The 12,033-nt window shown below is 49.4% G+C and overlaps 1 protein-coding gene across 5 annotated transcripts in view; it reads right to left on the reverse strand.

Moving 5' to 3' along the window:
- The window catches only part of KDM2B (lysine demethylase 2B), a 199,085-nt gene that overhangs the window by 54,028 nt on the left and 133,024 nt on the right, over window positions 1–12,033 (reverse strand). Inside the window, exon 13 of one of the 5 annotated variants that reach the window (XM_040346913.1) lies at window positions 1,732–1,956. The exons of the other annotated variants lie outside the window; for them this stretch is intronic. Within the exon in view, the coding sequence (XP_040202847.1) occupies window positions 1,732–1,956 (225 nt within the window). The remainder of the gene's footprint in view (window positions 1–1,731; window positions 1,957–12,033) is intronic. 5 annotated transcript variants of the gene reach the window in all.

The raw sequence follows: 12,033 nt of genomic DNA on the forward strand, positions 1-12,033 counted from the left end.
CGCAAAGGTTAAAATGCTCATTAACTCTGGGGGTAAGGAATTAGGTGTAATACTTACTGTATTCTTAGCTCCAGGAGGAGTGGCAGCTTCATCTGTGTGTCTGGCCCCCTAAGGCTGCATTCACACCTGAGCGTAGTGGTTTGCAGCGTTTTTTACCGTGATTTGCCATGACAAAACGCGGCATTTTTACCGCGATTTGTCGCGACAAAACGCTGCGTTTTTTACCACGATTTTTTACAGGTCTAGGGTCACCAATGTAAAACACCCAAACGCCCGATTCGAGCGACAAAAAAGGGTCCAGAACTTGTTTGGGCTTCAGGCGTTCGGCGTCAGGCGTTTTGTAGTGGAGATGTAAACCATCTCCATAGAGAATAATGTATTTTTTCCCCTCTAGCGTTTTGGGGCGTCGCGCTTTAAAACGGTGAGGTGTGAATCCAGCCTAAAGCCTCTTCTCTATAATGCTCTGCCATGGGTTACCCAATGACAGCATCAAGGACCACCCACAACCCAGAGTGAATGATGGCACCGATGAGCAGGGCAATATTACATTTTATTTCTCATACCCTACAGTTAACATTTAACCTTTTCAGTGCATGGGGGGCCCAAAAAAAAAAATGTTCCTTGATTCCTGCAAATGGGCTAAAAATGTAGTAGGGCTGACCGTTATATTACCATTTGCTGTTAGTAAGAGTTAGCTTATAAAATGACATTTGGCAGTCGTTTTTTAGCCTTCTCGTCTGTTAACCAATTGCTCATTTGGGCTTGAGGGTCATAAGAGAAATACATAATTTTTTGCTCCCCTAGCAGCCAGTTCCCTTCTCCACTCCCACCCTGGAATGTGAGTGGGCCCTTGATTTCCTAACATACAATGCAGGACCAATGGCCCTGCATTGTATGCGATTATATTGACATGGGAATGGCCACACGACGACGGAACAGGAGCAGATTTGTGTGATCAGTGGCAGGGAGGAAGCAAGAAATAAGTGAAGTATTCATTTCTATTTTATCTCCATAAACAGGTATTAGTATAAGAGAGGGGGCACCAAAAAAAACATTATAAGCTGACCAGAGTGCAGCTTTAAGGAAACCTGAAATAGAAGAAATACGAAGGCCTCTTGCTGACCATTGTGAGAAATGGCTGTTATACTTTCTGGGACACTGGCTTAAAACAAGATTGCAAATCATGAATATTAGAGGACTTAATATGCTTATTACAGGTCAATGATTCAAAAAAGGTGAATGCATAAAATTCCTTCCATGCACTGTTACTTTAAACAGCTTATTGCAGGTGGTGAATAGTCAGTGAATGTCATTCTATTATACAGGACTAGCCCATTTATTACAGAAATACACAACATATTTTCAAATTGCCCTTCACTTGGCGATTTGCCTACAACAGAGCAAAGCTGCCCGAGATTCAGCTTTGGATTTGTGATCTGGTAACCAATAGACTAGTCCTTGTAGAATAGAATGATATCCAGACACAATTTTTATGAAGCCTCATGGCAGTCAGATGTAGAACTTTTTTTTTTTTTTTTAGGAAAAACTATGATGCATCCCATACATCCAACAGTACAGGATTCATTTAAGAGTCACTAAAAAATATGGAGATTAAAAAAAAAAAAAAAGGGGGAATTACAAATATAATCTACAAAACAAACATTAAATATATATTTTTTTTTTAGAACAAGGATAAAAAGTTAGCATCCATATACAGCAAGGGATACCTACAGCTATGCACTGCCGCATTATACATGACTGTTTCATCCTCCCCGGACCACCAAACTTCTTCATGTCTTTGCAGAAGTGGCATTCTCCACACTCTGTACGTAAACATGCTTCACACTTGCGACACCGCGTCCGTCTCCGACGGGCACCAGCGCTGGTCCGGTTAGTAGATAATTTGACTGCAGGAGAGGTGGCAAGTTTTCCTTTTGGTCTTCCTACTGCCCGGTTCTGTACCAATAATAAAAAAAGATTTCCAGTTATTTAGAAGATGAGAATTTACAAGATACCAAATTCTACGGTTTCCTCTATAGCAGGATAAAGCTTTGAGAGAAAAGAAAAAAATACTTTTACACATACACTGAAAAACACAAAACTATTGGTAATAACTAGGGATGCGCTCCGGCGTGTTCGCACACTCCACGTGCAGAGATCGCCAGGAAGTTGTATGATGAACACTCTCCAACGACACAGCTGTCAGTGTTATAAAACAAAGTGGGGTAGATTCAGAGAGCAATTACGCCGGCGTATCCATAGATACGCCGCGTAATTGCTAAGTTGCGCCGGCGTATCTACTTTCTGTATTCAGAAAGCTAGATACGCCGACTTTAGCCTAAGATAAGACTGGCATAAGTCTCTTACGCCGTCGTATCTTAGGGTGCATTCTGACGCAGGCCACTAGGTGGCGCTCCCGTAGAGTATGCAAATTACATACTTACGCCGATTCACAAACGTACGTGCGCCCGGCGGTAGTTTTTTACGTCGTTTGCGCAAGTCGGTTTCGTCGGAACGTTGCTCCTGCTATTAGGAGGCGCAGCTAATGTTAAGTATGGCCGTCGTTCCCGCGTTGCGATTTGAAAATTTAACGTTGTTTGCGTAAGTCGTCCGTGAATGGCGCTGGACGCCATTTACGTTCACGTCGAAACCAATGACGTCCTTGCGACGTCATTTACCGCAATGCACGTCAGGAAATTTTAGGGACGGCGCAGGCGCAGTACGTTCGGCGCGGGAACGCGCCTAATTTAAATGATCCACGCCCCCTACGGGATCATTTGAATTACGCGCGCTTAGGCCGGCCCCTTTTACGCTACGCCGCCGCAACTTTACAGGCAAGTGCTTTGTGAATCAAGCACTTGCCCGTAAAACTTGCGGCGGCGTAACGTAAATGTCATAGGTTACGCCGCCGCAGTTTTGCGCGCCCCTACCTGAATCCACCCCAATATATTATAAAATGTTGTGTGTGACCAGCTTGACTGCGTAGATTTCTTTAGTTTGACAAAAGAGAAAGTGTTCCGTTTGACATTCATTTGTTTTATAAATAAATACATGTTTCTGAACAATATTTTTGGTAGATTTTACTTATTCCTTCATATCCTGTTCTCAGATTTTACAAATATTTACTTGGAAATAATCTAAAAGGTATTTAGACCTGTAAAACATACATATCAAAGGCATGACATTAAGCAATGGACACAACTGGAAATCAAGGAGATTCAGCAGAAGGTTTCATTGTGAAATTGGCACAAAATGAATGTTAGGAGGCCATTCATAGAAGGTGCGACTGTCCAGCAACCAATCGCAGTGACAGCACACATAGTGTATGGGTGAAACAAATTCATCTTCCATTTGATTATCCAGCTCCAGATATTCAAGATGATTTAGTAAATCTCAAGCAAAAGACAAAATAGTATTCAGTTCCTGCAAATCTCACCCCTTTGCTGCAGAGCCAGATCTACTCAAGTCAAGGGGCATACTGTCAATAGCGTGCCAGAGATGGAGGGAACTAGTATTCCCTGTTCATTGGGCATGCTTCTGTACCACCAGTCACAGGGAGTGCAGAGGCAGTGCAGGAGTCAATGGGGAACACTAGTATGTATTGGGGCCTAATACATACTAATCAGGCTGTCATTAGATTAGGATGATTAAACAAAACCTGTGCAACCTTAAAGGGTCACTAAAGGAAAAAAATTTTTTAGCTGAAATGACTGTTTACAGGGCATAGAGACATAATAGTTAACCGATTCCTTTTAAAAATGATTAAAAATAGATAAAAAAAACAATCATATAATGTGCCTGCAGTGTAGTTTCGTTTTTGCTGTTGTTTGCTGGTTCTCTGATGTACAGAGAGCCAATAGAGGGCAGTCAGCCAATAGAGAGCAGTGATACTTTGTCTAAAACTCCTCAGCACCAATCCAGTTTCGTTTTACACACAGCTCCTTGATTAGTGACCACCGTGAGAAATCTCCCAGTACTGTGGTTATCAGGAAACAGGCAACCAGGAAGTGTCCAGAACAGAGAGGATTTACAGCAACATGAAAGCAAAAACGAACAATGAGGACATGAAACCAGGACTGCAGCAAGGTAAAGGAAGCTATTTAGCTAAAAAAAAAAATTCCTTTAGTGACCCTTTAAAGCAGGGTCCCTATCAGAGCCCATCCTTATATCAGGAGTTTCATCATCAGAATCCCCCCTTCAGGTTGGGTATAACTACACGACAGTAGTACAACTTTCATCTTACTTTGCTCTGAGACATCAGTGCAACATCGGTCCTACATCCATCCTACTTTCATGAACAGGATACTACTTTGATCCGACTTTGTGATAGTCTGACTTGTTCTTTGACCAATCAAAACAATCCCAGAGTGAGATAAATTCCTTTTACTGCTGCTGTAATCACATGTCGGATGTCAAAAGTCGGAAGGATCCGACTTCAATGATATTCAATGGGCTGAAGTTGGATCAAAGTCGGATCAAAGTAGTACAGGGAGCATTTTCAAAGTTGGACCAACTTGTGTCGGACCAGTTAAGACGGCTCTCATAGGGAAACATTGATTTTTACACGTCATGCGACATGAGCTCCCAATGTAGGACCGTTTGTCTGACCAGTGTTTTAAACCCAGCGTAAAACAATTGCCCCCTTAAAAAAACTGTCCCCATCAGAGTGCCCCCTTTATGCCCCCCCATCAGAGTGCCCCCTTAAATCAACTGTCCCCATCAGTGTGTCCCCTTTATGTCCCCATCAGAGTGCCCTTATGTGCCCCCCCCCATCAGAGTGTCCCCATCAGAGTGCCCTCTTTATGTCCCCCCCCATCAGAGTGCCCTCTTATGTGCCCCCTTTATGTCCCCCCCCCATCAGAGTGCCCCCTTAAATCAACTGTCCCCATCAGAGTGTCCCCTTTATGTCCCCATCAGAGTGCCCCTTTATGTCCCCCCCCATCAGAGTGCCCCCTTATGCCCCCCCATCAGAGTGCCCCCTTATGTCCCCCCCATCAGAGTGCCCCCTTATGTCCCCCCCATCAGAGTGCCCCCTTATGTCCCCCCCATCAGAGTGCCCCCTTATGTCCCCCCCCCCATCAGAGTGCCCCCTTATGTCCCCCCCATCAGAGCACCCCCTTATGTCCCCCCCATCAGAGTGCCCCCTTATGTCCCCCCCCATCAGAGTGCCCCCTTTATGTCCCCCCCATCAGAGTGCCCCCTCATGTCCCCCCCATCAGAGTGCCCCCTAATGTCCCCCCCATCAGAGTGCCCCCTCATGTCCACCCCCATCAGAGTGCCCCCTCATGTCCACCCCCATCAGAGTGCCCCCTTATGTCCCCCCCATCAGAGTGCCCCCATGTCCACCCCCATCAGAGTGCCCCCTCATGTCCCCCCCATCAGAGTGCCCCCTTATGTCCCCCCCATCAGAGTGCCCCCTTATGTCCCCCCCATCAGAGTGCCCCCTTATGTCCCCCCCATCAGAGTGCCCCCTTATGTCCCCCCCATCAGAGTGCCCCCCCCCCCCCCCCCCCCATCAAGTGCCCCCTTATGTCCCCCCCCCCCATCAGAGCACCCCCTTATGTCCCCCTCACCCATCAGAGCACCCCCTTATGCCCCCCCCCCCATTAGAGCAACCCCTTATGTACCCCCCCCATCAGAGTGCCCCCTTATGTCCCCCCCCATCAGAGTGCCCCCCTTATGTCCCCCCCATCAGAGTGCCCCCTTATGTCCCCCCCCCCATCAGAGTGCCCCCTTATCATCAAATGCCCCCATCAGAGCCCTCCTTCAATTGTCCCAATTAAGTCTTATGAATTAGTAGATGTACTCTTAGATCTGGGGGGGGGGGGGGGGGTCACTGTAACAAACAGTGGGAATACACTTTTCAGTGAGTGAAAATGCAACTGATGCGGGTTCTCAATATTGAAAACTGCCACAGATCCCTGCCCGATTAGACCGGATGTACGGGATGTGAATGGTCTGCTGCCTCAGATTGCTCCTAATAGAGTCTCCTTTTCGCTAGGAGCAGAATCTGAACGGTTTTCTCAGATTAGAAGAGTCGCGGCGGTATTATTGCCTGCACCACACTTTGTAAAGTCTACTTGAAGGATGATGCTTTCAAAACACCAATGATATGTAAACAATCAATAAAATCTCTTAAACGCTATAAAATGTTTAAAGTGATTAAAAATATAAATTTTCTGTATTTTTAATTTGCCATCTCTCATTGAAATAATAAGTGGTGATCCTGCGATACAGCAACAAAGCTCTGTCCCCGTCTCCCAATTGTTCTTTGGTGTTGTCACCCTGTCACATGCTCACCCAATGCCCATTACACAGGCATGGAAACCACCTAGAAAAATATGATGTGTGCATGCATGTAGACTGAAAGTAAAAGAGTATTTTGTTTTTAAAAAATGCCAATGATTTATGATCCACAGTGTTTTAACCCCTTCCCACCCTGAATCCCGTTAAGTGGGTCTTAGGCCCAGGGTGTGGGGTGGATGTCCTGATCTTGTGACCATGTGGATGGCTGTCACATTACAGGGAACCTGTCCTGCAGTTCCTATCATACCGAGACACTGGGAGTGGGCACAGAAACCTTTGCCATCCATAGACACATAGGTACAGCATGTGGGCACCAAAACCCAGCCTCATGTGTGCTGGGTGGGTGGCAAAAGCTTAAAGTGGATGTCTATCCTATCACTAAAATCTATAAATCTACAGACACCCATGATCTAAGACTAACCTACCTAGCCCTGAAAGAAGAAATCAGTATACATTCATGTTTTGAAGCCGATCCGATCGCCAGCGGCGGAAGCTCTGCAGAGGACACAGCCGACAACGGCTGTGAAATGAATGGGGAGTGACGTCACCCATAGAGTTACAATGGGGCTTCCGTTGTCGGCTGTGTCCTCTGCACCCCCCTCCACAGAGAAGCCGCGTCTCACAGCTCGGCGTGGGATCGGAATCGATCTTAGATCGTGGATTTACAGATTTTAGTGTTAGGGTGAACTTCTACTTTAACAAAACACTTGGGATTTACAGCAGTTGAAAGTTTTCTTTATTAATGAGTGCTTGGTCTATGTGATTAATAAATAGGAGGGGGCGAAATGGGTAGCCATGGGCAATAACCCCAGTGTACAATGTCCATGTGAGGCTCTGAACTTCCCAGTATGAGTCAATGGGAGGGATTTACAAAGACTGGAGCTGCTGCTCATGGCAGCCAATCAGCTTCTAGTTTTCATGTTTAAAGCCAAACTGAAGCAGCTGAAGGTAGAAGCTGATTGGTTACAGTATTGGTGATTATTGCACGTGAAGTGTGCTGTGTCAGGGGAAGAGATGGGGAGGTTCTGATGTCCCCCAGCATGATGTAAAGGTATGAGCTCCATGACAGCAGCCATAGATCGGATGTGACAGGGAGCTCTTACCTGGGGCTCATACATCGTTCACCCGGAGGATCCCCCTCCCCCCCATACATGATACAGGAGCGATCACCCGGAGGACCCCCCCATACATGATAGAGGAGCGATCACCCGGAGGACCCCCCCCCATACATGAGAGGCACAGAGGACCGATCACCCGGGAGCCCTATTCTATGTAGGGATTAGATCGGTGATCGCTCAGTCCCTCCCCCACCTCCACGCCAATTTCCACTAGAAGCCTGTTTCCTGCACAGCGATCGGGACCTTCCCCCCTCCCCCTCCCCGGACACCGACCTGATCCTGATCCGAGTCGTACTCCTCATCATCATTGCTCAGGGACAGGGCCATGTCTGTTCATCCGGGCCCAGTGTGACAATCGATCGGGGGACACTGCAGACTCAGCCTGTACGGCTAGTGGGAGGGGGAGGAGGAGGGCGAAGACACAAAGGGGAGGAGGGGTGCTACTACCATCATTATTCATGAGGACGGCCCAGGAAAGGGTTTGCCACCTGCTGGTCACCAATCACACGAGGCTGCCAGGAGAAGGGAAGGCCAGGTACCAGCGCGGACACCGACTGCCAGATCTGCGGCGGATATCGCTAGAACCACGATCGGGGTCACCCCAGAGTCATGCCCGTCACCCCAGAGTGTGATCAGGAGGGGTCACCCCAGAGTCATCCTGCCCGTCACCCCAGAGTGTGATCAGGAGGGGTCACCCCAGAGTGTGATCAGGAGGGGTCACCCCAGAGTGTGATCAGGAGGGGTCACCCCATAGTGTGATCAGGAGGGGTCACCCCAGAGTGTGATCAGGCGGGGTCACCCCAGAGTGTGATCAGGAGGGGTCACCCCAGAGTGTGATCAGGAGGTGTCACCCCAGAGTGTGATCAGGAGGGGTCACCCCAGAGTGTGATCAGGAGGTGTGATCAGGCGGGGTCACCCCAGAGTGTGATCAGGAGGAGTCACCCCAGAGTCATCCTGCCCGTCACCCCAGAGTGTGATCAGGAGGAGTCACCCCAGAGTCATCCTGCCCGTCACCCCAGAGTGTGATCAGGAGGGGGTCACCCCAGAGTGTGATCAGGAGGGATCCGGGGTCACCCCAGAGTGTGGTCAGGAGGGATCCGGGGTCACCCCAGAGTGTGGTCAGGAGGGATCCGGGGTCACCCCAGAGTGTGGTCAGGAGGGATCCGGGGTCACCCCAGAGTCATCCTGCCCGTCACCCAGAGTGTGATCAGGAGGGGTCACCCCAGAGTCATCCTGTCCGTCACCCCAGAGTGTGATCAGGAGGGTCACCCCAGAGTCATCCTGCCCGTCACCCCAGAGTGTGATCAGGAGGGGGTCACCCCAGAGTGTATCAGGAGGGATCCGGGTCACCCCAGAGTGTGGTCAGGAGGGATCCGGGGTCACCCCAGAGTGTGGTCAGGAGGGTCCGGGGTCACCCCAGAGTGTGGTCAGGAGGGATCCGGGGTCACCCCAGAGTCATCCTGCCCGTCACCCCAGAGTGTGATCAGGAGGGGTCACCCCAGAGTCATCCTGCCCGTCACCCCAGAGTGTGATCAGGAGGGGTCATCCTGCCCGTCACCCCAGAGTGTGATCAGGAGGGGTCACCATAGAGTGTGATCAGGAGGGGTCACCCCAGAGTCATCCTGCCCGTCACCCCACAGTGTGATCAGGAGGGGTCACCCCAGAGTCATCCTGCCCGTCACCCCACAGTGTGATCAGGAGGGGTCACCCCAGAGTCATTCTGCCCGTCACCCCATAGTGTGATCAGGAGGGGTCACCCCAGAGTCATCCTGCCCTTCACCCCAGAGTGTGATCAGGAGGGATCCGGGGTCACCCCAGAGTGTGGTCAGGAGGGATCCGGGGTCACCCCAGAGTGTGGTCAGGAGGGATCCGGGGTCACCCCAGTGTCATCCTGCCTGTCACCCCAGAGTGTGGTCAGGGAAGCTCCAGGGTGATTAGTAAGGGATCCGGGGTCACCCCAGAGTATGGTTAGTAAGGGATCCGGGGTCACCCCCAGAGTATGGTTAGTAAGGGATCCAGGGTCACCCCAGAGTATGGTTAGTAAGGGATCCAGGGTCACCCCAGAGTATGGTATCCGGGGGCATGGTCAGGAGAGATCCAGGGTCACCCCAGAGGGTGCTCAGTAGGGATCCGATATCACCCCACTCTATAGTCAGGGAAGATTCTGTGTCATACAGATTGATCCCGTCTGTCACCCCATTCTATGGTCAGGAAGGCTCATCCAGAGTGACACTCACTGCCCGACCCTGTCCATCATTCCATTGTATGGTCAGGCAGCAGTTCGAAAGATCCAGCTTGCCACTTACTGCCTGTCACCCCAGTTTATGGTCAAGGACATTGGCACTGGATGGGGTAATTAGGATCTACCTGGGCACACCCTGAGCAGTGCCGATTTCCCCAGCTTCCTGCTACCCCCAGTCTCCTCCTGCAGTGCTGCCAGCTTCCCTCCTCTCCCTACCGGCTGCTGCAGGGAATGTTTCAAGATGAAGTGTGGGGAAAGGAGCCGTTAAATATTTAAATTTTACTAGCCCCTTTCTTTTCTGAATGCGAGAACCGATCACTCCTGTGTTCATTCCTAAATGAAGCCAAGTAAACCATGTTTACTATGCTTCAGTTTGTGAAAGAACAGGAAGCTGCTCAGCACAGAGAACTTCCCATTGGTTTACTGTCCAGTGCAGCTGAGGCTGCAGAGAAAGGGACTGGGGAATCTTTGCCCACAATCCCTTTCTCTGTCTCAAAAGTGAGACATCATGGGTCTGTTTGGACCCTTTAAATTTCACAAAGCCTCCTAAAAACATTGTAAAAAATTACCGACACCAATCGCGATGCCGTTCACTACTGTACTGATGCACACAAATCTGTGTTTGTACTGTGGGGTGCACATTCTAATGCAATAGGCTGCACACACCAATGGTCAGGGAGGATTTGAGATCATCCAATATGACCCCGTCTGTCACCCCAGTGTAAAGTCTGAGGATCATCCAGCTGTGCCACTCATCACCTGTCCCCCAGATCAGGCAGCATCTAGAATTGAACTTCCCATTCTCTGCCCAGATGTATTCTTATACCAAACCAAGGAAAGTGTACCAAAACTAGAACAGGGCTATGGGCTATGGCTGTATACATGCTGGATTAGCTGACGCAAACGGTCTGTGTACAGCACCAGAATTACTAAATTGTAACCACTCATAAGGCCTCAGACTGCATTCTAATCCATACATCAGACCTGCACAGATATACACTCCAGGGTGCGCATGGGGGTCTGTGCTGGCAGTTGCCAGTCATTGATTTCAACAGGCTGCCTTCATAAAATACCCATGCATCCTGGAGAGCTGAAGATGGCCCTTCACAAACTGTGTGAAAGGGCAAAGTTTCTCAACCGACAATAATCAGATTCTCACCTGCTTTGTAGGGTTGCCACCTGTCCAGGATTCACCCGGACAGTTCGGGATCTTGTGTCCGGGTTTCAGTCTGCCTGAAACCCGGACACATTATTTAGACTGGGCTGTGGCTCCCCAAGTAACTGAGGTAGTCACACAAAAATCTGTTGCCATTCGGGAGATGCGGGCCGCTGTCTGGGGGCAGGTTTGGCATCACTGAGGGGGAGCCACGATATCAGCAAGAGCAGTTTGGCCACACCCACTGTTTGCCGCAGCAAGCTGCAATACCACTGTCCTTGAGGCACCCGAAGGTGCCCCAGGTCTTTTATTATCCGATTGTGTATACTATGGGAAAAAACGTGCCCTGTGCCGCTAAAGTGTTCGGGTTTGGCTTGAAGAAAAGGTGGCAACCCTACTGCTTTGGCCTTTGCAATATTGTACAGTGAACTGTGCCAGTGCAGCTCACTGTACAAGGGCAGACATGCAGGTGAGTAACTTTAATGCAGAGGAGACAAAGAAGGTCATTTCTTCCCATAAAGTTAAAATCAGTGCCGATGCGTCCATAGTGGGCGCAGGAGCGCCGCCCCCTCTTTCCTCTGCACCCATCAATCAACAATACATAGCTTCATGCATTGCACCCACCCTCTTGCATTATATTGAATGGGAACTGATCTTTATTGAAATTGGTGCCTTTTATTGCTTTGCATGCCTCATTTCTTCCCCACTGCTCTGATCCTGATGGCCATTTTTACTAAGGGCAGATGAAGCCATCAGCCTCTACTTCCTGGAATGCTTTTAGCCACCCGCATAACCTGCAAGAAGGTCCTAAGCATTTGCACGAAGTGCACCAAGTATTCTTTACTTTCGCAGGTAGAGGGTAGGTCACTGTGAACCTTTTATTTCCACTTAGTGGCGGCTGGTGCTCACATTTTTTTTGGGGGGGCACAAACGAAAAAAAAAACATTAATCGCAGCCTCACTGTGCCATGCCATCAAAACGCAGCCACTGTGCCATGCCAGCAAATGCAGCCACTGTGCCATGCCAGCAAACGCAGCCACTGTGCCATGCCAGCAAACGCAGCCACTGTGCCATGCCAGCAAACGCAGCCACTGTGCCATGCCAGCAAACGCAGCCACTGTGCCATACCTGCAAACGCAGCCACTGTGCCATACCAGCAAACGCAGCCACTGTGCCATACCAGCAAACGCAGCCACTGTGCCATACCAGCA

This window comes from Rana temporaria, chromosome 1 (genome assembly GCF_905171775.1).
Source record: "Rana temporaria chromosome 1, aRanTem1.1, whole genome shotgun sequence".
Taxonomy (NCBI): Eukaryota; Metazoa; Chordata; class Amphibia; order Anura; family Ranidae; genus Rana; species Rana temporaria.